The following is a 26,542-nucleotide window of genomic DNA, read 5'->3' on the forward strand; positions in this document are numbered from 1 at the left end:
ATGGAATCAGATTCTCAGGTGCGACTCAGGTGCCAAGCCTTTATTACGTTCTACCGGTGATTTCAATGTGCAGCAAAAGCTCAGAATCTTGTTTTGAGACAGTCTCATTTAAGTGCCCATCAGCATCACGTGAGCATGTTAAAGTCATAGCAGGCTGGGCCTCATCCTCAGAGTTTCTGATTCAGTAGGTTTGGGGTGGTACCCACTCATTTGCATTTTAACAGGTTCCCAGTTAGTGCTGATGTTGCTGTTCCACACTTGGAGAACCAATCGTAGAAGAGTTTGGCTCTCGTTATATTTTTACTGGAGTTCAGCTGCGAGTGGGGCGGAATGAAATTTGGTAGAGGGAGCGAACAGATATCACTAGTCTCCCTTCTTTCCTGGCCCAGCTTCCTTCAAAGCTGAAGGTGAACCTGGATCTATCACTGCATCACCCCTCACCTATCTTCTTAGTCTTTATTTCATAGATTGAGAAACTAAGGTTCTTCAGGAGTCATGTGAACGGCCCAAAGCTGGTTAGACCGGATTTAACCATCCTGTTGTAGCTGGACCTCTTTGCTCATGCAGGACAACCTCTTCCGGCCTTGGTACCACGTCCCGTTAACCCCGCTTAAGTCATTAACCTTCCTCTCCCCCCAGCCCCGCCCCCAGCCCCGCCCCCAGCATCCTTACGTAGTTGCGCCGGCAACTGCACCGACATTCAAAGCCGCTGGGAGCGGGCCTCAGCCGGCGCCGCGTGCTGCGCAGACGCGAGGGGCCCGACGCGAGGAGCCAGGCGCTGCCGCCGCTGTTATGGCCTATGTCACCTCCGTGGTAAGGAGGACCAGCCTGGCCCCACGGCCTGGGCTCTGTAGAGCGAGTGCCGGTCCCGGGTTCACGGCTGCGGAGCTCTGGACACGCTTCTCTCTGCTGGCCCTTTACAGACTTTCAGATCCCCTCTCCCTTAGGGACCCCGGCTATTGTCCTACGTGCGGAAGGAAGCTGATGAGGGTCAGCTCAGCTGGAAGTTGGGCCTGGCCCCCGTCGGAAGAGCAAGTGTCTCTCCTCCTCACTCCTTACCCAAATTGAGGTTGTGTAGAATGAGATGCTTAGAAGATGTTTGGGTATGGAACCTTAACCCTCCCAGTTTCCTATGTGTTCATAAAATTCCCGAGTTCAGTCGCACTCTAGTTGTAATTCTTAATTTTAGTATGATATTGTTGATGCTAAGCTATGTTGTTTACGTGAAATAACAGGGGATGTGAAGTTTTACGTTACCCCACCACATAGTTTTAGAGTTCTCTTCCCACCTCCATCTCTCCATCCTTTAGCATCTTAATGCTTAAATGTACGTTTGGAATTAAACACACACGTTGCTCTCCTACCCTTAAAGGGTTCCCAAGCCTCACAATGAGAACTGAGAGACTAAATGGCACTTGTGAGACCCTCTATCAATCATAAAAACTCTAATTAAAAAAAAAAATATTTGTATATCAAGGATTCACTTTCACTTTTAGTTCCATCTCAACAGACTTCACATTTGGTGAAAGGCAATTTGCTTGTGTAGCTCTGTGTTAGTTTATGGGTTCCATGCGTACATGTGTAGCATAAAGCATCCATTTTTAGAGACATTATTTTGATGGGTATCCATTTTCTGATATTAGTGTATTTTAAAATATGTAAACTACGTATGCCTGAATGTAAGCTTGTCATGTATACCTTATTACCTGATGGGAAACTTTAAGGAGAGAGTATGCAGATATATGTTTGTGTGTGTGTGTGTCCTATTAAATAGAGAAGAGGTTAAGGTGGGTTTCTTGGACTATACATAGTGTTAATAAAGATAACAGAGGAAGAAAATAAAGTCTAACTGTAGTCCTAGAAGAGAAAGTATGTTTAATGCCTGCTTTGCTTTTGAAAATTTATGTTCTAATGGGCAATTTTTGATGGCTGCTGTCACACTCTGAGGGCAGATCTTAAAGATGTTTTTAGCCCTAGGAGTTTTTTCTTCAGCTGCTAGAACTAACAAGCATAAATTTCGTATACCTTTACCTGGGTAAACTATTTTAGAAGAAGCAATTAGTCTAGGGCACTTAATGGATATATTTGTGAAGAATTTATTATTTAAATGTAACTGATTGGCCTATTCATAGGCTTACCCTAGATCTTTAGAAGGATCAGTTTAAAACCTAGCTACTCTTATCATGAGCAGGATTATCTAGAGTATTTACTGGGTAGTATGAAAAAGCAATTGTAGAATGCCACACTTTTCATTTTGGACTGATTAAGCAATTTGAAATAAGAGCAACTCAACTAAATTCCTGTTTTGCCCTTTTTTGTCACTGGAACTTCCAGTAGACCACTATTGTTAGTACACTTAGCATTGTTATTTTTGGACTAAGGTGGAGTGGAGCACAATTTACATAGATTTATAGGACTGAGTTTATTTCACAGGGCTGTTTTTCTATTGCTATCGACCAATGTTCAATCTGGATAGAAATCTGCTTAATATTACTGTCATGGCCTGTTTTCGTTAGGAAGCATTTTAGTATGTTGCTTCATCTCTGCAAAGTGCAGATTGTGTAACGGTAAGGTTCATTCATGTCCTCAGTTACTGTTAGGAAACCCATTTTGGTGCAGTTGTATTTTTAATTGACAATGGCTCAGAATATTTTTTTGGACTATGTGTATTTTGGACATGGGATGGGTTTTGGTTACTTTATTGTAAGTGCTTGCCCCAATCTTATAGCTTGGAATGTATTTACATTTGTGGAAATAATTTAGTGAACTCTTAAGAAAGCTCCTTTAGCTTCTGAGAAAAAGGTAAATTGGAAACAGGTTCATTTCCACCTGCCTTAAATTAATTTCCCTTTTAAAAAGGAGTGGGGAAATGAAATACTTACACAAAAGCCAAGTAACATAATGTAACCATACATCTTGATGAGATTATTATCTTATATTTTATCATAGTCCTGTAATTCAGCCTTGTAGATAGGCTGAGACTATAGGTAACAATTTATGGAAATCTAAGACTATACATACTGGAAGGAAGATGCACTTAGAAAAAATCCTTATGGTGGTTTTTCTTTAAACTGTAAGATTAGAAAGTGTACACTGTATGTATTTTAAGGCTGAATACATTCAAACTTGAGAATTTAAAACTTTAATAATTACTATTGTGTAGCCTAAACTCTACAGATCTGTAATTGAAGATGTAATTGAAGGAGTGCGGGATCTATTTGCTGAAGAAGGTGTAGAGGAACAAGTCCTAAAAGACCTGAAGCAGGTTTGTATACAATACAAGTTTCTCTGCCTTATTGTTATTTTTCAGCTTATATAACTGATAAATTATATAGCTCTAACCCCTTAATTATAGTTTAGTACTTACCCATTCATTGTGCCATCAACTGACAGTTAATTTTAAAAAAGTAAAAAAGATAGAACTAAATATTATAATGTTTTATTTAATAAAAGGAAACATTTTTTTCTCTGCAGCTCTGGGAAACAAAGGTTTTGCAGTCTAAAGCAACAGAAGACTTCTTCAGAAATAGCATCCCTTCACCTCTGTTCACGCTTCAGTTGCCACACAGCTTGCACCAAACATTGCAATCATCAACAGGTTGGATACAGTTAGTAAATTAGTACCATTTGGATCTTCAGAACAAATTCTCATTTGGTGGTGGTTTTGAATTAGACAGGGTACTGTTCTTAAGGTGACAGGGCTCTGACCTCAAAATCATTAAATGGACACAGTCATCCCATGTACCTACTGACAAAAAATTAGGTTATTTAAAGTGTTTTTTAAAAAATATTAATGCCCACAAAGGTGACAAAGCCTTATTCAGAGAACAAGTTATATAGTTTGTGGGCTATTGGGAGTACGCATTGGTTATTTCAGAGAATTTGGGTCTAGTGAAGGAGTAATCCAGGCACCTTTGCTGAAGATGCAGAAGGAAAGATGGGTGCTTGCGTACTGTGCATTCTTTCTCTCGTTTGCTTTCTGTACGTAGTATGTATGTTATTGGAAGCAAAATGGAGAGTTAACAAGAATATGGAGATTATTCAGGTTACCTTATTGTTTTGGATATACCGAATGATGGCTAGAAATTGACCATATACCTTTTGTCTTTATTCTTGGCCTTTTGAATCTATACCTCTGCTTGTAAGAGAAATATTTGTCCATATTTGTGTCAGTTTAAACTGGAAAAGACTAGTGAATGAAAGATAAAAACTATTCTGCTATATCTTTCTAGCCTTTATTCCTTATTTTCTCCTCTGATTCTTCTAATCTTTATGCTACTCTCATGTGTGTGTGTCTGTGTGTAGATATCTGCCTATCTATCTATCTACACAGACACACACAAATAGATCTTACTGAGTGTAGCTGAAATCCACCAGATTCATGTTTGCAAAGGGGGAGAGTAGACTTTGGATTAGATCGTCAGTAATAACTAGATTGTTCATTGCACACTGGGGAAAATTCACATGAAAATCCCGTGGGCCAAGATGAAGAGAAAAATAGTAAGGAGGCTAGTACCTCGTCTATTACAAAAATGAGAGAATTTAAGTGTGGTAGCAATCATAACTTATAAAAATGAAATAAATTAACAATGAATATTGGATTATCAGGCACATCTTTTATCTAATGCTGTGCTTATAAAGTATAGTATAACTCTGCTCTATAAGAATTAGCCATAACAGTTTTAATTACTAAGTTGACACACTGAAACATTTTCTATTAGTGTTGGATTTGTGGCTGTTATTGTTTTTAACTTTCCCATTTTATTAAGGCATCCCTTTTATTTCTCTACTTAATAACATTTAAATAACATTAAAAATTTTTTTTCTTTATTAAACAACTTCAAAGATTTTTACTTAGGAGTGGTTTGGAGGGTGGCAAGTGTGGAGAAGTAAAATACTTGACTGTCTTTTGACAAAAGCATAGTGAACACTTCTCAGGCTTTTTTGTCATTCAAAATTGCAATACTTGATTTTGCCGCAAGATGGTAATATTCCCAGTGATTTAAATCACAAAATAGTCTTGCAATTGTATATCTCATTGGCTTTCACTCAGCACTTTATTATTCTCTGTCTTAGAAGTTAGAATAATAGAAATAATTACCTTTAAACAAGACGGTTTTTCTCATTCTCTTCTATATCATTTATAATGAAGTAGTTTTAAGAAGAAGCATGTGTACTCTTTAACAATGCATTATGGGCCTTGTTCCTATCCTTCTTCATTTCTAAGTACCCTACAATAAGATTCTTATAGCAAATAGCCTTATAAAATTGATATACTTCTTAATTGTATCTTCTCATTGTATACTTTTAAAAGCTTGACTAACATAACCTAAACTAACTTATGTCTACAATGTTTTTATCTCTTGATAACAAATTCAAATTAAATTCACAATGGAATAACTCATCTGTTTTTGGGCAAACAATAGGGAAAACTTGTTTGCCCTATTATATTTTTTTGACTGTAATATCCATTTGCTTAATAATTTCTTTTTTTTAATAACGATTTTATTGGGGAAGGAGAACAGGACTTTAATGGGGAACAGTGTGTCCTTCCAGGACTTTTTTTTCCAAGTCAAGTTGTTGTCCTTTCAATCTTAGTTCAGCTTCAAGTTGTTGTCCTTTCAGTCTTAGTTGTGGAGGGCGCAGCTCAACTCCAGGTCCAGTTGCTGTTGCTAGTTTCAGGAGTCGCCATCCCTTGCGGGAGTTGAACCAGCAACCTTGTGGTTGAGAGGACGTGCTCCAACCAACTGAGCCATCTGGGAGCTCAGTGGCAGCTCAGTTCAAGGTGCCATGTTCAATCTTTAGTTGCAGGGGGCACTGCCCACCATCCCTTGCGGGACTCGAGGAATTGAACTGGCAACCTTGTGGTTGAGAGCCCACTGGCCCATGTGGGAATCGAACCGCAGCTTTTGGAATTAGGAGTACGGAGCTCTAACCGCCTGAGCCACTGGGCCGGCCCCTGCTTAATAATTTCTGGTATCTTCAGTTGTCAACCTTTTTTTTTTGGTCTCAGGACCCCTTTACACTCCTAAAAATTGAGCATCTCAAAGACCTTTCTTTTATGGGAGTTGTAAGTATCTATTTGCCACATTAGAAATTAAAGATGAGAAATTTTAAAATGTTGGTTTATTAATATAAAAAGATTATATGTTAACATAATAATATATATTTGTTAAAAATAACTATTTTCCAGAACAAAAATATTTAATGAGAAGAGTGGCATTGTTTTACTTTTTTGCAAATCTCTTAATGTCTGGCTTAATAACAGACAGCTGGATTCTCATATCTGTTTCTAAATTCAATCTGCTGTGATAATCTGGTTTTGGCTAAAGTATATGAAGAAAATCTAGCCTTCCACAGATAGATAATTGGAAAAGGAGCTGTATATTAATAGTATTTTCAGATGATTTAATATTACACTAAAACTCAACAAGTAGTTTTTGCGAGGTAGTGCAAAGTGGAATCTGAAACCATGGCAATGGACTTTTTGTAATGTTAAATTTCACTGGTGCATCTTGCATTTTGAATGACTCTTTAACCCATGTGTAATTTTTTAATGTGTTGGTTGTTTGGAAAATATTGGTTCATTGAGTTATACATTTGACACATTGTTTATTATACAAGATAGAAAAGTCATATTCATTAGTATCACTACATCTCTTATCAGAAGAGTATTGGAAAGCTATCAAGCTCACTGTGGTAGTATATCTAAAGTTTCCAAATTTTAAATTTTTGCTTGAAAGCTTGAATTTTATCATTGCCAAACAAATGCTGTCAGTTTGTTTTCCTTGAAGTGATGGGCACACTTAGTTCATTTTCAAAAGAATGTCTACCAAATACCCAAGCCTGAATAACCACAGTTTCTGTCAGTTATTCTTTCAAGTAAAAATAGTGTTTCTTGAAAAAAGAGCCTAGGTCAGCTCCCAGCTTAAGCACTAGCACCAATGCTTTTTTTCGTACTTCTTGTATTTCTGTATGCAGCAGAAATGCTTTATGTGTTCTTCCCATTTCATCACAGACTATTACAAGGGTTGAGATAATTGTTTATGGTTAGTTACATTAAGGAACTTAAGTGAAACAGTTTTGTTGTTGCTGTTGTTTTATCTCCCCCCCCCCACTGTGATTGAATGGCAATGGAGAATAAATACAATGACCACTGTTAAGATTTGCACGGCCTTAATTCCTGCTAACGTGTATTCCGTTTTAGTGACCATTGCTTTGTGCCATCAGTGCAAATATCAACAAAAAAGAACAAAAAAATATTTAGTGAGAAATGAAAACGGCAAATATTGTCTTAATATTAGAGAAATAGTTTTGACCTCGTGAACACCCTGAAAGGTTCTCAGGGACCCTTGGGGGTTTGCACACTATACTTGAGAACTGCTGTTCTATTTTAGGGTGATTATATATAATTTACATTTTTTTAAGACTTAATTTTTTTCTTTTTAATTTTGTTGGAAAATGTTGGGGAACAGTGTGTTTCTCCAGGACCCATCAGCTCCGAGTAGTTGTCCTTCAGTCTAGTGCCAGGCGCAGTTCAGCTCCAAGTCCAGTCACCATTTTCAATCTTAATTGCAAGGGGGCACAGCCCACCATCCCATGTGAGAATCATATCGGCAACCTTGTTGTTGAGAGCTCGCGCTCTAACCAGCTGAGCCATCCGGCCGCCCCACTGGCAGATCAGCGGCAGCTCGTTGTCTTCAGTCTAGTTGTGGAGGGTGCAGCTCACTGGTCCATGTGGGAATCGGACCAGCAACCCTGTTGTTCAGAGCTTGCGCTCTAACCAACTGAGCTATCCAGCCACCCCAAGACTTAATTTTTTTTTTAGAACAACTTTAGGTTCACAACAAATTTGAGAGGTCAGAAATTCCCCATATCCCTCCTGCCCCCACGCTTGCACAGTCTCCCCCATTATCACCATCTCCTACCAGAGTGGTGCAGTTGTTACAATGGATCAACCTGCATTGACACATCATAAACCACCACCAAAGTCCATAGTTTATATTATCACTCTTGGTGTAAATTCTGTGGGTCTGAGCAAATTTATAATGATGGGATAGGTATCCATAATTTTGGTATCCTGCAGAGTATTTTCGTTGCTCCCCCAAATCTTCTGTGCTCCTATTCATCCCTTCTCTCTATACCAACTCCTGGCAATCACTGACCTTTTTACTGTCTTCGTAGTTTTGCCTTTTTCAGAATGTGTTATAGGAATCATACAGTACGTAGCCTTTCAGATTGTCCTCTTTCACTTTTGACTTTCAGCTTCCTCCATGTCTTCTTTTCTTGATAACTCATATCTTTTGAGCACTGAATAATATTCCATTTTATGAATGTACCACAGTTGATTCACCTACTGAAGCACATCTTGGTTGCTGCCAAGTTTTGGCAATTATGAATAAACTTGGTATAAACATTCGTGTGCAGGTGTTTGTGTGGGCATAAGTTTTCATCTCCTTTGGGTAAATCCCAAGGAACATGATTGCTGGATTTTTATGATGAGAGTATGTTTACTTTCTTAAAAAACACCAAGCTGTCTTTGAAAGTGGCTGTATCGTTTTGCATTCCCACCAGCAGTGAATGAGAGTTCCTGTTGCTCCAAATCCTCACCAGCATTTTGGTGTTGTCAGTGTTCTGGGTTTTGACCATTCTAATAGGTATCCTATTGTTTTAATTTGCGTTTCCCTGATGATGTATGATGTGGAACATCTTTTCATATGCTATTTCTGTGTATCTTCTTCGGTGAAGTGTCTATTAAGGTCTTTGGCTCATTTTTTAATTGTTATTTTTGTTGTTGTTGTTGTTTTAAGAGTATTCTTTGAGTTGCTTTGTGTATTTTGGATACTGTGTGCTATCAGATATAGAATGTCTTTTGCAAACATTTTCTTTCAACCTGTGGCATGTCTTCTCATTCTCCTGACATTGTCTTTCACAAACCAGTTTTTAATTTTAATGAAGTCCAGCTTATCAGTTATTTCTTTCATGGATTTGTGTCTTTAGTGTTGTATCTATAAAGCCATTGCCATACTCAAGGTCATCTATATTTTTTCCTATGTTATCTTCCAGGAATTTTATAGTTTTGCATTTTATGTTTAGGTCCGTGATCCCTTGTGAGTTAATTTATGTGAAAGATATAAGGTCTGTGTCTAGAAATTTTTGCATATGATGTCCAGTTGTTCCAGCACCATTTATTGAAGAGACTATCTTTGTTCCATTGTATTGCCTTTACTCCTTTGTCCAATATCAGTTGACTATAATTATATGGGTCCATTTCTATGCTCTTTATTCTGTTCCACTGATCTGTGTGTCTGTTCTTTCACTAATAGCCCACTGTCTTGATTACTGCAGCTTTATAGTAAGTCTTGAAGTCGGGAGTGGCAGTCTTCCAACTTTGTTTTTCTTCTTGAATATCGTATTGTCTCTTCTGGGTGTTTTGCCTGTAATCCACTTTTGAGAGGGAAATGGGATTCTGTTAGTAACCTCAGAATAACAGGTGTAAACTAGGATGGTCCTGGGCAAACTGGGACGTGTAGTCATCTAGCCTATGATTGCTTTATCTCCAGGGCAGTTCAAATTGCTTCTGCTGTTTGGTCTTCATGTCACATGGTCTTTTTGATGAAACCATCAGTCATTGTGGGAGGAAGAAAGGGAAGAACAGGAATATAGAGAGGTTTGTGGTGACTGTCATCTTCGAGCATTCAAACACCTAAAGTTCAGGTACAAACTATGTGTCCAATTGTTCTTGAACTTAGAGCTGGTGAAAATTTCAGCAATGCTGATGGTTCTTGAGGTGATTTGAGCTAGAATATTCAGTTTGGTCATCAGGAGACATCCACATACAAATGAGTAGTCACAAAGAAGAAATTGACCAGTCTTTGCACCTCTTGAATCATGTGACTTGGATATTAAGATTTGGAATGGTTGGGTCAATGCAGGACCAAGAATTGTGAAATTATTAGGTTGATATAAAAGTAATTGCAGTTTTTGCTATTATTTTTAACCTTTTAAACCGCAGTTACTTTTGCACCAACCTAGTATTAACTGCCTAAAGACGTTTTGGTGCATAGGGAAAGTTACACTTATAAATGTGAATGTTGTTATGTTGTATTAACTTTTTACAAAATTTCTTAAATATGTTTGAGAAATCGAACTCTTTCTAAAGTCTATTGTTTGTGAAATTTAATATTTCTAGAATAGATACACGAAGACCAAAATTTTGACACTTTGTTTATGTTAAAACACATATTCAGTTAAAACTTAATTGGTTATCAAAACCATCTTGAATGCTTTAAAAAGTGCATTTCAGGCACATAAATTTATATATATGAATATATATATATATATATATATATATATATATGAATATATATATGAATATATATATGTGTATATATATATATAGTTTGTGAACATATATAAATGGTGCATATAACTTGTGAATTTAGTATCAAAATTAAGTAGGAGCTGCATGAAACTTCACTATAAAACTTAGTTCATGCTTTTATTCTGATGGCTATAAAGAAACTCTTAAAACTCTTATAGCTCTGTTTGATTTATATAAGTATAGAGAATTATCCTTTAGGATTTATTGCAAGGTCTTTAAAAGAAGAGCATTGTGGCTATTTTTCCTCAAGAAATTCATTTAATTGCTTCAGACAATGTGTTAACAGATTGTTGTTTCCTCTCAGGCGATGGCTTAAGCTGTACCAGCTTAAGCTCTGCTCACTTCAGCTAATTAAGACTAATACCATTGAGTTGCTGCCACTCCAATTCTTTCTAATTGAGCCTTTCTGAAAGAATGCCTGTTAATAAGCAAAGCCATAGATGTACAGAGGATAAAAATAATTTTTTGCTTCATTAACCATCAATCTCTGTAGCCTCACGTCTGCTGTCTTAACGTGGGAAGAATAACTATTCTTTTTATCTTTCAAATATTTAAAAAAGTATTTGCTCTTCTGAGCTGTTTGTTGTATATGATAGAGCCAGAAGTAGATCTTTGGGGCAGTTTTCCTTAATGCAGTATGTGGAAAGGCCATAATAAATACTACATTTAATAATACATATGTGCTACATAAACATACTCAAAAATTCTTGTTTTTATGAAAAAAAAAAGGCACCGTGATAGTCTCATAGTCACGTTCTGCTAAGTAAAATGAACCTTGAGGTAAGGTGTAAGGTTGTGACATTGATCAACTGAGATCCCTTTACTGGAGTTACTATTTGTTTTTTAGGCTGATTTTTTTAAATGATTGCATGTACAACCATTTGGCTAACCTTTTGGATGTGTTATAAATGAAGGGACAGTTAGTATAGAAAATTGGTAGATAATAAAGGAAAGATACATGAGGTTGCAGTTCTAATGCAGGTTGAGTTGGTGTTTTCCTAAGAATTTGTTCTTATATTTTTCTTAGTAGTCATACCTGTTTCATGCAAAGACTTCAGGAGACATGTTCCTATTCATTTATTTCTAAAACTATGCAGCTGTGCTTGCTTACGCGGCTAAAGTACTGTAAATAATTTTTCATAAAAATGAATAAATTAAAAATTCTTTTGAACCTATAAAATTTAGAATGGTTTATGTTGAGTTATATAATTTTGCTCAATAGTTTAGTCTCTTGGAAATGTGCTTTTTAACAAATACTGCTTTTTCTCCCCTGTGAAAAGTTGTAATGGAGATTTAGTGCGATATTGACTTACTAAAGGCAACATAGGTATTCCATTATGCATTTCTGTAGTACTGGATACTTGATCACAATGATATATTTTCTTTTGGCATTTAAAGTAGGTTAGTTGTAAAGTCTTTATAGTTGTTGGGAAAAAATATAGTTAAATACTTTTACCTCTTTTGGAATCAGGAAGTTTAGAATTGACCATGGTCAAACACGTTGGTGATGAAAACCAGTTTTTAAAAAATAAGGTAGACTTAGCAATTTTGTTAAATTGGTGAAGTCTAATGGATGTATAATTATTTTGTTTTCTATGCAGCATCATTAGTGATTCCTGCTGGTAGAACTCTTCCCAGTTTAAACACAGCAGAACTGGTATGTAGCTTATTTAAGATATATTTTAAAAGATATGTGAATGGTGGCAGAAGGCTGGCCATAGATGTAGTTCCTAATTCTCCGTTTGAATAGGACAAGATGTAGTAAAGGATGGGGAGACAGGAATAACTTCTGTAACGTTGATGTTGCAAAAACTCCTGAGTTCCAGAATTGACGTTTTCTTACCACCTTTTCCTACTCCCAGAGTAGTTGTTAGCATCTGCCAAGATTGTACCTACAAGGTTAGGACATTTCTGAAGTTACATTGTATGGAGTTTTAATACACTGTATAACGTCATATATTTGGTGGATCCTAAATAGATAATATTAATATGGTATTTTGTTCTGATTCCTCCCCCTCCCCCCAGAATTGAGTTACATCATAATTCTTCCTTTAAGTGGAATATTTTGGTAACTTTTTACTTTTGTGTAGTAGAGGTTACAGTACAGATTCCCCTCATCTAGGATTGGGGGCAGAAAATAAAATTAAAATTTACATATAGACAATTGAGTAGTTTTTAGAGGGGACAAGTAGCCCTTTTTCTCTTACCTTTCTTCCATGGTACCAATGGTATATAACCCACTGTTTTTCATATTCTTTCAGCCCATGAGCTACCTTTCTAGGGTAAAGAGTTTAGTGGGCTATTTATTTCCATTTCTTCATTAAAACCAAATGATAACCACACCCCTTTCAGGATTTTTGGGAAGAATAGTGCTGCTTTTGATAGGAGACCAATGAAGAAATAGCTCTGCCTCTGAAATTCTTGGAAATACCTTTTTTCCTGATTAAAGAAATCATATACTTCTAAAAAGTAATAACAAATTTATAACGTAAAAAGTGAAAGACACCTGCAGTATTATACCCCAAAGAGAACTCTAAAATTGCCCCCCAAAAGGGTTGTACCCTATACCCTCATACAAGCAGTCCGAGAGAATTAATTTTTATCACATATTAATCTTTTGAATTTTTGCTGGTCTGACAGGCAAAAATGTTAATTGACTTTTGATTTAGTATTTAAAATATTTAAAACCCTAAGTTTTAATTATTCCAAAGTAAAAATTATACACAATTGTATTACATACTTTAAAATACCATTAGTGATCAACTTCCAGACTAGAGGTCTCCTATAAACAGCTGTGGATCTTACACTTGACATCTTGAAGGTCAGTGGCCCAGGCAAAGCTATGCAGTGGGCAAGTTTTATAAGTCAGATTTTTTGACTCTCTGAGAGATCAGGGAACGAAGATACAAATAAAGCCCTTTTCTAACTTTCTAATATAAATTTATCATGTAGGGGTCCTCCAACTCCAGTGCAAACTTGGCTTTTCCTGGTTATCCTATTCATGTACCAGCAGGTATGATACTACAGACTGCATCTGGTAAGAGTGTTGTCTGAATGTGTTTTCTTTTTAGCACTGACTGGTATTGCCTTCTGGATGTTAATTTTCATGATTTGAAAATAAACTTTATACCAGAAGTTATTGAAGTCATGGGAACTTTTAATAAAACTTATTTTAAAAGTAGTGATGAATGATGGTTATTAGTGTTGTGAAGGCAATCTACCATGAAAGACAACTGTACCAGGCCTGTCCTGTATTTCATTCCTAATTGTCTTTCCCAGCATTGTATAAGATGCTTTATATATGTTTTCTCTAATTCAAGTCAGATATCTAAACATATCTGCATTTCTGCATTTAGTTGATCAAGAAAAACTAAAGATTTATATTGATCAACTTTTGCCTCCTTTCTTACTGGAGATTGTATGACATAACAGAACATCCAAAATGTTTGGAGATTAACCAACCTCTGCTTTTCAGAGTATGGTTCCTTGATTTGAAAGAGAATCATACCTATTCTTTGGGTTGTTGCCAAGTTTAAGCAAAGCATCTAACTCAGTGTTCAACAAAGACATTTCATCTTTTCAGTAGAATTTTAAGGGGAGGAGGAGGGATAAATTTGATAACTTTTGACATTATTAAGTTCTTGTTTGGTATCCTTGTCTTAAAATTGTTTTATCTTATATTTTAAATGTATAAAATATATTCTCCATGATTATGTTTGTTAAAACTGCAATTTGGGTTGGTAACATTGTAATTTATGAAACAACGGGAAAGGATCACGGAGTTAATATTGGTGGCCTATATGTATCTCAAAATGTGCCATATTAGCAATAGTCGGGAAAGGCTAGAGTTAAAGTAAAACATATTTAAAGATTTTATTTGAAAGGAAATTAGGATTCTCTTCTTAGTTTGATTCCTCTCTCTCTCTCTCTCTCTCTGATTTCTCTTTTCTAAGGTCACCTTTATAAAGTCACTGTACCAGTTATGGTGACACAGCCTTGTGGAAGAGCAGCTATTCTTCAGCACCCAATTCAGCAAGTATTTCAGCAGCTTGGGCAGCCTTCAATTACACAGAGCAGTATTCCACGACTGAACCCATGTTCTCTTCAAGCAACTACTGAAAAAGCACAGCGAATGGAGACTGTGCTCCAACCACCCACAGTTCTTTATTCTGGGACAGTGGATAGAAAGCATTTAGAAAATCCCACCAGTGATATACTTGTACCTCCTGGAAATGAGCATAAAATCATGTCTGAAGCTTTGTTGAGTCAGCCGGAGGGCTCTCAGTCTATCCATCTTCCAGGTGTTGTATTTTCTCCACAGGTCTTTCAAACAGATGCTGACGTGGAGCCTTTGCTCTGTGTTCCAGCAAGCATGACTCCAAATCGACCTGGTGGGCCCCTCTCCCCGGGCCCTCAGGGGCCTCAGCACCAGCACGTATCTGATGTCCAGCTTTGTGCTCTTAGAAAGAGAATGCTTGGATGTGATTCTGTAACGCAGCCAAGAAATACAGAGAAGCCCAGCAGCCTGCCTGTCTCAGAGAAGGTAGTTTTAGGTTTAACTTACGAGTATTAGGGGATAAACCGTGGCCAATGATTAGACATCCTGAGTTTAAGATATACGGTTACTCAGAAGTATAGTTTTGTTTTTTCCTTTAGAAGATTTTAAAAATTGTTTTTACTATAATAATCAGTTTTTAAAGTATTCATGCTCAGTATTTCTAAACTTTTAATTTCAATTAATAGAATATTTTTTGAAGAAAATGCATTTGTTTTAAGGTAATCCATTTTTACCTCTCCTTTACATTGTGAGAATTGTTTTGTCTGCAGATAAAATTTAAAAGACACAAAAATCCATCCTAGTGATTAAATGAATACTTTGAAGTTAATTCATTGTCATACTTAATATACAAGAGATCCGAAGTATTTTTTTCCTTGTTCTACCTAATTTTTCTAAGCTCTCAGATGAAAAATTTTCCTACATGAGGAATTCTCTTCTAGTAGATACTTTGTTTCTCCCTGTTTGCTAAAACACTAGTTAACTTAATTTCTCGTGGCATTCAAACCAGTAAAAAATAGCTTCTAATTAACTATCCATATTGAAAATAGGTTTTAATTATTAATTTCCAAGGAATTCATTGTGATGGCAGAAGGATTCATGGAGAATTTTGGGTGGTAAGATAAAAAACAACAACTCATGTTATCTTTTTACAATAAAAAGCGTGCTTTACAGCTAACTCCATTTATACAATATTTAGTGGCATATGACAAATAAGTAAAAGTATGTGTCTCTAGCTAATGGTGTAGTGGTCCTCTAGAACTGCTGCACAAATCTGTAGCAATGGATAGTTAAGTGCCACCGTTTCATTCTCCTAGGTAGAAGGGGAAAACTATAGGGCATAGTGAGGGATAACCAATAAAGAAAATGCCTGTCAGAAGCTATTTGACCTATTTCAGAATGTTTCAGATATTTGATGAAGCCTGTTCAGTATCTTTTAGCGTCCGTTTCTAGTTTAGTTTTGTTATAAAGTACTAAGATTAAAATGTGTTTAGAAATTTTTTTGTTATATTTTCCACATAATATATATAATTTAAGAAATCTAGGTTAACCTCATAATTATGAAACATTTGGTTTCGAGGTAAAATAACTAAATCTAAAATAAGTGTTTGTTTTCATTACTGACAACTTTTAGAGACATTTTTCTCCAGGACTCTGTATGATCTTTGCAGAGTTTTGGTGTGATAATTTAAGGACTTACTCTACTGTTGCTTACTAGATGTCAACTTGTACTTTGTTCTGATATGGGGAAATAGATTAGTTAAGGGAGGTGTATCAAGGATTGTTTAGGGGATAGTGGTTGAGAGCTTAAGCTTTGGAGCCACAATAGGTTCAACTTCCAGATTCCTCACTCATAAGCAAGCTACACAATGTTTCTCTCTGAAATTATCTTCTGTAAACTGGGCATAAAACTAACCTCATAATTTTTAGAATTATTGGAGATGATGTGTAGAGTTTTTATTAGCTTCTAGCACCACAGTAAGCTTTAAAATTGTGCCATTAATGCCTTATGGGCGTGTGATATTGGGTAACTTTTCATATAACTTGTCGGTTAGTATTAAAATAGATCTATTAATATATTTAAAACACAAAAATCCAAATATTCAAAAGTATTTATAAAATATTTTTTATTAATTTACTGCAGGATAGCTTTAAAATAGTTCATAATCTGGTAAAATTTATGCTGATGTAATTTTCAAAAAAATTATAAATAGCTTTTTTATAACTAGTTTTTCAGAAATTCTTATTGCTTAAAGCAAGTTACAATTAGCTCTAATTGTTTATTTTTCCTGTGTAGACTACCAGAGATCTTAAATTTTTATGTAAATTTAACATTCTTACTGTTTCGTAAAATATATTCCCAACAATTTTTGACGTGTTCCTGTTTTAAACTGTATGTCACTATATTAAGTTCTTCCTCAATGTGGGAATTTAGTTTTCTAAATCTTATAATGCCATAGAGAACTAGAAACTCGGGTCTTTATTAGAACTCCAAAAAATAGGATTAGGAGATAAAAGGGTATGGTAGTGTATCTTAACTCCCTTTTATCTCTTGCCTGCCCTGCACGGCCATCCTCACTGCCCCAACTCCAAATATTGTCATTTCTGCTGCCTGGTCTTTTAATTATTTACCTTTCTGACTGCATCCTTTTATCTCCTTCAGAAGCTCCTCTTCTTTATCTGTCCCTCCTGTTTCCTAAGGGTCTATCCTCAGCTCATTTCTTACTTCATGTTTTCCCTGGGCAGTCTCATGCCTTATCTTTTAAAAAATTTTATTGAGGAATAGTGGGGAACAGTGTGTTTCTTCAGGGCCCATCAGCTCCAAGTCGTGTCCTTCAATCTAGTTGTGGAGGGCGCAGCTCAGCTCCAGGTCCAGTCGCTGTTTTTAGTCTTTAGTTACAGGGTGCATAGCCCACCGTCCCATGGTGGGGAATTGAACCGGCAACCTTGTTGAAAGCTCACGCTCTAACCAACTGAGCCATCCGGCTGCCCCTCTGCAAGCTCCACGTCAGCTCATTGTCTTCAATCTAGTTGTGGAGGGTGCAGCTCACTGGTCCACATGGGAATTGACCCGGCAGCCCTGTTGCTCAGAGCTCCTGCTCTAACCAACTGAGCCATCCGGCCACCCTCATGCCTTATCTTGGTTTTAACTGCCACCTATTGATCACTATACTTTCCACCCTATTACTCCTCTGAACTTCCTCTTGTGTCTGTTTGCCTTCCAGACACTTCTGCCAGAATGTCACAATAACTCATTGTTCCTCATCAGAGATGCTGCATGGTAACACTGCCCACCTGGTGTCCCAAGATAAGGACTGCAATCATCTTTTGGTTCTTTTCCCCCTTAATCTCCTTATATCATCTGCTTTTTAAAAATTATTTTTAGAATGTGGTAAAATACATATGACATAAAATTTACCATTTAACCATTTTTAGGTGCATAGTTCAGTGGCATGAAGGACATTCACACTGGTGTGTAACCATCATCACTATCTGTCTCCAAAACTTTTTCATCATTTGAAACTGAAATTCTGTACTCACTAAACAGTAACTCCCCATTATAACCTCCATTCAGCCTCTGGTAACTTCTACTTTCTGTCTCTATGAATTTGGCTACTCTAGATACCTCTAAGTGGAATCATACAATATTTGTCCTTTTGCGACTGGCTTATTTTAGTTAGCATAATATTTTAAAGTTCTTAAATGTTGTAGTATGCGTCAGAATTTCATTCCTTTTTAAGGCTGAATCATGTGATTTTGATAACTTTTAGGACTAAATATTTCAGGAATCTGTTCCCTCATCTTCATCCCTACGGACTTTGCCCTAATTGTCTCTCACTTGGGATAACATAATAGTTTCCTAACTAATTTATTAGCTTATAGTCTTTGCTGTTTCTCACTCCACTCCTCCCGGTCCATCCATCCTAGCGGTTAAAGGCTTAGGCTTCAAGGACCAGAATTCTTTTGAATCCCTTCTTTATCCCTGTGACTTGGACACGTTGCTGTTTCCTGATTTGTAAAATAAAGTATCTACCACAGAGTTGTGGGGGTGGGAGGATTACGTGAGCTAATCAATGTGGTAAGTGTTCAGTGCATCTTAGCTATTATCTCTGTCCTTACGGCTACCAGAGATTTACTCCAAATGCAGCCTGCTTAACAAGTCACTGAATGTCCATCACCTACGGGATAAAGTTCAAGCTCCGTAATGTCGCATGCAGGGACCTCAATGTTTTTTTCTCAGCCAGAGTTTATTTACTCTTCCTTCATTTCATGCCTACTACTTTATTGGGAACACCAAACTGTAAGTGAATCTGTGTCAGCCTTTTTTCCCCTCCCTCTCTTTTTTTGCTTTTGTTATCCTCTTTGCTTTGTTCCTGGATTTTCTCCCCACCATCCTTTCCTCTGGTAATTCCTACTTATCCATTTATTACTTCTTCCGGAAATCTTCAGTACCTCTCTACCTATTCCTCCGTCTTCATTATTAGATTGAATGTGTCTCTTCTGTGTTACCATATCACCGTAAGCGTGTGTCTGTTATAATGTACTTAAAAGATACACCCAAATGTCTTGTTTGCATTGACAGGTACATTAATCCTTGTATACCTACCACCTAAGAATATGTACACATTCATGTATACTAGAATATAAGCTTTTAAAGAACAGGATCTATGATTATTGGCTCAGTACTTCTCAACCTTTGTTAAATATTAGAATCATTGGGGGAATTAAAAAAAAATAACGTTTAGGTCTAACCCAAGGGTTTTGGATCTAATTGGTCTGGGGTAGATTCCACTCATTAGTGTTTAAGAGCTTTCTGAGGTGATTGTATTGTTAAAGTTAAGAATCACTTATCTAGCTGAAAATCAGTGTATGAATGAAAAATAGATGGGGTGAGGGGAGAGAATATAACTTCGAGAGTTTTTTTTCTTCCAAATCCATTCGGATGTTCCTCTAAAAGATCATATATCGTATAATTATTTGAATTCAGAATTCAGTTAATTGGGCAAATATATTTTGAGTCACTATATGTCACTCCTAAATTAATATCTAAATCAGAGATTTTAAAAACCAGATACTTGATGTTTCTCTTTATAGGAAAAAAGCCAATTTAACAGAGTAATTTTAATATTTGTCAAAATACTGTATATTTCGTGCCAAATAAGAGTAGAGTGGCATGGGAAGCTATTGTATATGGTGAGGTAATATATAATCACTGCTGCTATGATAGATACCTGGGTTAAATCTGTTAAGAATTAAAAATGTGTCTTGCCATTATGATTTCAGGCAACTGAATTTCACATAGTTTAGTTTAAAAATGTGAAAACAAAGTATGTTATAGCTTAGGTTTCTCTTGATTTATATTGATCCCCACATAAGGGTGTGAACTTCTGTCAGGCCTTACCAGCCATTGGAAAAATATGTTTCTTTCATTAAGAGTATAGCTTAAATTGGAAAGGTTGGAAGTGGGATTTGATAAACAAAGCTTTATCTTGAAGCATCCTCTGCGTTTGTTCATTGTACTATCCAGCTATAGAAGCCACGTGCAATTGAAGAGACCTTGGTGAAACCGAGAACCTTCGAACTCACTGAGTTGGTCTGTTTTAGAGCAGAGAAAGAACACTGAAGTAGTGCCTCTCAGGTGATGTCATCGCAACTGTTGACGTTTTTTCATATTCAGCTGGAATTCATAGATGCATCAGCCATGACTTTCCTTTAACATTCAACAAGATAAAAAATACGAGTGCTTCTCAGAGCAGCCAGCATCTGATTTTGATCATTATTTGCACATTGGCACCATGAAAAAAATTCCTATGTTGTGAGACCTTTTTTTGAGAACTAGAAATTGACATCTTGGTAATAATGAAAAGTGTTTTTGCTTAGCAAAATTTGGTACACTCTGCACTGCTGATGGTGCTCCTGAGATGCTGGGCAACACGTGGGTTTGCTGCTTCAGTGAGGAGAACATTGCTATCTATTTCAGCACATGGCGTGCGTTAGTGCTTAAACACAGCCAATAATTCTAAAAGAAGTCTTGTCGGCTGCCATGAAATTCAAATACATTAGAGTGAAGGTATTGAATTATTGTCTTTTCCAAGACATTTGTCAAAAAGTGCAGGCAAAATGTTAAATTCTCCTTCATGCTGCATTTTTCTGGCTTTTCAAAGGACAATGCTTGAAGCCTTTGATTGATCCTTGGGGAGACATCTTTTTTTTTGAGAGATGTAAAACCCCTTCATAACAATTTGACTTGGAGGAGTTCGCTGATGATGTGTATAGTGGAGGTTTGCTCATATGAGACTTAAATCTTTCTATTCATGGTCCTATCGCATCAATTATGGATGTTGCTACAAAAGTGCTGGCTATTTTGATCAAATTACCACCTTGGAAGAGGATATTGAAGTGAGATAATCCTAGGAACTTTCCGAAGAAGTCCCTCATTCCCCTTCGTAGTCAATACTCTCTCTCCGCCTCCACCCCCTAGCAGTCCATTCACTGATCTGTTTTCTTTTGTTATAGGTTTGCCTTTTCCAGAAGACTAACAAATGGAATATATCGTTTATCACTTTAGTGTAATACGTTTGAGATTCATCTGTGTTGTTGGATATATCAGTATATTCTATTGTACCACATTTGTTTATCCATTCACCATTTGGACATTTAGGTTTCCAGCTTTTGTATTTGTGAAGAAGGCTCCTAAAAGCATTCATGAGCAGGTTTTTTTGTTTGTTTTTGGCATGGACTTAGATTTTCTTTTCTTTTGAGTAAATACCTAAGAGTGGGGTTTCTAGGTCATTTGGTACCTGTATGCTTATAAGAAACTACCAAACTCATTTCCAAAGTGACTATTTCCATCACCAGTGTGTGGTTGAATTTTGCATTTCTGCTAGCAAAGTGTAAGTTTTGTAGTTGCTTCACACCCTTGCTATTTAGCACTGTCTTTTGGAGAGGAGAAGTTTGTGATTTTTGATGAAGACTAATTTATTATTTTTTTCCTTTTGATTTTTGTTTCATGTGTGTTACCTAACCAAAGGTTGCGAAGATCTTCTCATACTTTCTTACAAAAATTTTATAGATTTTACATTTCAGACTGTGGTCCATTTTGGAGTAACTTTTGTATGTAGTACAAGGTTAGGATTTAAGGTTTTTGCTTGTTTGTTTTTTCTGCATAAGGGTGTTCAATTGTTATAGCATCGCTTGTTGAAAGACTACCCTATTGAGTTGTGTAAAGCATATTGAGTGTCTAAAGCACTTCACCTTTAATGAAAATCACTTGCCATATGTGTGTTGGTTTATCTGTGGACTTTCACTCTGTTTTATTAATTCTCATGTCTTCTTTTTTTGCTAGTATCATGCTTCCTTGATTATGGTAGCTTTGTGGTAAGTCTAGACATCAGAGAGTATGAGTCTCTTTGTTATTTCTCAGAGTTATTTTGATTATTCTAATTGTCTTGCTTTTCTATATAAATATTAGAATGAGCATCTCAATTTTTACAAAAAAGCATCTGGGACTCTGATTTGGAGTGTGTTGGATTTATAGATCAGCAAGGGAAGAATGGACATTTTTATAATAATGAGTCTTTTAATTCATGAATATCATACATTTTCAATTTATTTAGGTCTTTGACTTTTCTGATTAATGTTTTGTAGTTCTCAACATACAGATATTGCACATATTTTATTATATTTTTATCTGAGTATTTCATGGTTTTGGATGCTGTTATAAATAGCTCTAAAAGTAACACTGTAATAAACAACTATTCGTATTTTAAGCTTAATTTGTATTGTTTTTAAAAATACATTTTCAAAAGTAGGCTTATTGAGAAAAAACTGAAAATTTCCATGGTTCTTGAAATACATTGCTGGAATTTTTCAAAAGAGGTGTGCCAATTTTTCTTGCTACCAGCACTCTTTCACAGTTTTATTACATAGTTGACAGTTTATTAGCACTATTGATTTTGTCCTATTTTTTCTATTGTGGTAAAAATTTACCATTTTAACCATTTTTAACTGTACAGGTTAGTGGCAATAAGTGCATTCCCATTGTGTGCAACTATCACCACCATCCATCTCCAGGACATATTCATTTACCCAACTGAAACTCCATACCCATTAATCAATAATTCCCTAGTCCTCCCTCACCCCAGTCCCTGGCAGCCATCATTCTACTTTCCGTCTCTGTGAATTTGACCATGGTAGGTATCAATATATGTCCTTTTGTGTCCTTTTTCACTTAGCATAATGTCTTCAGTGTTTATCCATGTTGTAGCATGTGTCACAATTTCCCTTAAGGTTAAATAATATTCCATTGGCTATATATACATACATACATACATACATACATACATACATACACACACATATATATATATATATATCATACTTTGTTTATCCATTCATCCATTCATGGACACTTGGTTTACTTATATCTTTTGGCAATTGTGACTAATGCTACTATAAACTTTGGTGTGCAAATATTGGTCCCTGGTCTTGGCTTTCAATTTTTTGGTGTATATAGCCAGATATGGAATTGCTGGGTCATATGGTGATTCTAGTTTTAATTTCTTAAGGAACTGTCATACTTTTTTCCACTGCAGATGCACCATTTTACATCCCTACCATCAGTGCACGGGGGTTCTAATCTCTCCACATCCTCGCTAGCACTTGTTACTTTTCTGTTGTTTTTTTCTCTCCCTTTGATAGTTGCCATTTAATGGGTGTTAGGTGATATCTAATTGTGGTTTTGATTTACAGTTCCCTAATGATTAGAGATATTGAACATCTTCACATGCTTATTGACCATTGTATATCTTCTTTGGAGAATGTCTGTTCAAGTCCCTTGCACATTTCTAAATCAAGTTGTTTGTTTTCTTTTTGGGTTATAGGAGTTCTTTGTATATTCTGGATATTAATTCTTTATCAGATATATGAGTTGCAAATATTTTCTCCTATTTTATGGGTTGCCTTTCACCCTATTGATATAATGTTCTTTGATGCATAAAGGTTTTTAATTTTGATGAAGTCCATTTGACTTTTTTTTTTTTTTGCATGTGCTTTTGGTGTTATAGCTAAGAAATCATTCCCAAATCCCATGCCATGAAGATTTTCCCCATGATATTTTTTAAGTTTTACAGTTTTAGCTCTTACGTTTAAATCATTAATACATTTTGAGTTAATTTTTGTATATGGTATAAAGTAAGGGTCCAATTTCATTCTTTTGCATGTAGATTCCCAGTTTTCCTACCACCATTTGTTGAAAGACTGTTTTTCCCCCACATTGAATGGTTTTGTCACTCTTGCTGAAAATCAGTGTATTTGAGGGTTTGTTTTTGGACTCTCTATTCCATTGGTCTCTTGTCTGCTACACTGTTTGACTCATGCAGTTTTGTAGTAAGTTTTGAAATCAGGTCATGTGAGACCTCCAACTTGATTATTCTATTTACATAAAAAATGTAATTTGTGTTTCCTTTTTCAAGATTATTTTGGTTTTTAGGGTCCCTTGGGATTCTATATGAATTTTAAAGTGGATTATTCTATTTACGTAAAAAATGTAATTTGGATTTTGATAGGGGTTGCATTGAATCTGTTAGATGGCTTTAGGTAGTATTGACATCTTAACAATGTTAACTCTTCTGATCCATGAACAGAATGTCTTCCCATTTATTTGTGTCTTCTTTAATTTCTTTCAACAGTGTTTTGTAGTGTTCAGTAAAGAAGTCTTTTGACTCCTTGATTATGTTTATCCCTAAGTCTTTTATTTTATTTGATCTTAAATGATTTTCAGGTTATTAGTTGTTAGTGTATAGAAATGCAAGTGATTTTTGCATATTGATTTTGTATTCTGAAACTTTGCTGAATTAATTCAACGTGTGTGTGTGTGTGTGTGTGTGTGTGTGAGTGTGTGTAATTTTTAGAGTTTTGTACATATAAGATCATGTCATCTGCAAACAGAGATTATTTTACTTCATCTTTTCTGATTTGGGTGCTGTTTATTTCTTTAATCTCGCCTATTTGCCGTAGCCAGGACTTTCAGTACTATGTTGAATAGAAGTGGCAAGAGTGGGCATTTTTGCCTTGTTCCTGATGTCAGGGAAGCTTTTAGTTTTTCACCGTTTTGACTATGCTGTTAGTTGAGGGCTTCTCATAGGTGGCCTTTATTATGTTGGGGCAATTTCCTTATAATCCTACTGTGAGTGTTGTTTATTTTTTAAATTTAAATTTAAATTTAAATTTTTTATCATGAAAGGATGTTGAATTTTGTCAAATACTTTTCTGTGTCAGTTGAGGTGATTATGTGTTTTTTCTTGTTCATTCTGTTAATGTGTTGTATTACATTGATTTTTCATATGTGAAACCATCCTTGCATTTCAGGAATAAATCCCGCTTGGTCATGGTATAATCCTTTCAATGTGCTATTGAATGCTGTTAGTATTTTGTTGATGTTTTTGGAAGATTGGTGTTAATTCTTCTCAAATGTTTGGTAGAATTCTCTAGTGAAGCCTTTTGGTCCTGGGCATTATAGGTTATATGGGTTATAGGTCTATTCAGATTTTCTATTTATTCATGATTCAGTCTTAGTAGCTTATGTGTTTTTAGGAATTTGTTCATTTCATCTAGGTTATCCAGTTTGTTGGCATATAATCATAGTATTCTTTTATAATTGTTATTTCTGTAAAATTGGTAGTAAAGTCTCTTCATTTCTGATTTTAGTTATTTGAGTCTTCTCTTTTTTTTCTTCATCAATCTAGCCAAAGGTTTATCAACTTTGGTGGTCTTTTCAAAGAACCAACTTTTGATTTTGTTTATTTTTTTCTATCATTTTTCTTTACTTTGTTTATCTCTGACTTAATTGCTCTGATTTCCTTCCTCCTACTAGCTTTAGGCTTTATTTGTTCTTTTTTGTTTATAGTTCCTTAAGGTGTAAATTTAGATTGTTAGCTTAGAAGTCTTTTTCTTTTTTTAATGTGAGACTTTATAGCTCCACATTTCTTTCCTAGCATTGCTTTTACTATATCCCATAAGTTTTGGGGTTTTGTGTTTTCTTTTATCTCAAGATATTTTTATCTTTTGATGAAAGATTTTGATTCTTTTGATTTAAAGAAAATTTTTCTTTGACCCATTGATATTTTTTAAAGAGTCTGTTACGTAATTTCCACATCTTGTGGATTTTCCAGTTTTCCTTCTGCTATTAATGTCTAGTTATATTCCATTGGGATCAGAAAAGATACTTTGTATGATTTCAGTCTTTTTAAATATTAAGATTTGTTTTGTGGCTTAACATATGTTCTATCCTGGAGAATGTTCTGTGTGCTCTTTGGAAAAAATGTGGGTCCTGCTATTGTTGCATGGCATGTTTTGTATATGTCTGTTAGGTCCAATTGGTCTATAGTATTGTTTAAATTCTTTATTTCTTTATTGATATTCTGTCTGGTGGTTGTATTCATATTTCAAGGAGGGGTATTGAAGTTTTCTACTGTTATTGTAGAGCGATTTCTCCCTTCAGTTCTGCCACTTTGGTGTGGCATTTGGTGCATATGTTTGTAATTGTTATATCTTCTTGGTGAAATGATTCTTTTATTATGTAAGTTTTTCTTTGTTTCTTACAGCAGAATTTGACTTAAAGTCTATTTTGTCTAATAGTAGTATAGCTCTCTCAACTTGCTTTTTTTCCCCCCAGCCCCCCCTCAACTCTCTTTAGGTTACTATTTGCATTGAATATCTTCTTCCATCCTTTTACTTTCAATCTATATGTGTTCTTGGATCTCAAGTGAGTCTCTTGTACACAGCATTTAGTTAGGACCTGTTTTTTTTTTTTTTTTTTTTCTTCTTTAATCCACTCTGCCAGTTTCTGTTTTTTGATTGGGTAGTTTAATCCATTTACATTTATAGTAATTACTGATAGGGAAGGACTTACTCTTGCCATTTTGTTGTTTGTTTTCTGTGTGTCTTTTAGTTTCTTCATTTCCTTCCTTAGTGCATTCCTTTGTGTGTAGTTGATTTTTTTTCGTAGTGACACATTTTGATTCCCTTCTTATTCCTTTTTGTGTATATTCTATAGATATTTTCTTTGTGATTACCAGGGGGATTACTAGTAGCATCTTAAA

General features: G+C 35.6%; 1 protein-coding gene across 1 annotated transcript in view; it reads left to right on the forward strand.

Moving 5' to 3' along the window:
- The first annotated feature begins 792 nt into the window (after positions 1 to 792).
- The window catches only part of GTF2A1L (general transcription factor IIA subunit 1 like), a 34,788-nt gene continuing 9,038 nt past the window's right edge, over positions 793 to 26,542 (forward strand). Inside the window, exons 1-6 of the mRNA XM_019719195.2 lie at positions 793 to 813; positions 3,164 to 3,265; positions 3,475 to 3,598; positions 11,986 to 12,041; positions 13,337 to 13,421; positions 14,338 to 14,927. Coding sequence (XP_019574754.2) covers positions 793 to 813; positions 3,164 to 3,265; positions 3,475 to 3,598; positions 11,986 to 12,041; positions 13,337 to 13,421; positions 14,338 to 14,927 — 978 coding nt within the window. The remainder of the gene's footprint in view (positions 814 to 3,163; positions 3,266 to 3,474; positions 3,599 to 11,985; positions 12,042 to 13,336; positions 13,422 to 14,337; positions 14,928 to 26,542) is intronic.

Source organism: Rhinolophus sinicus, linkage group LG05 (genome assembly GCF_036562045.2).
Source record: "Rhinolophus sinicus isolate RSC01 linkage group LG05, ASM3656204v1, whole genome shotgun sequence".
Lineage (NCBI taxonomy): Eukaryota > Metazoa > Chordata > Mammalia > Chiroptera > Rhinolophidae > Rhinolophus > Rhinolophus sinicus.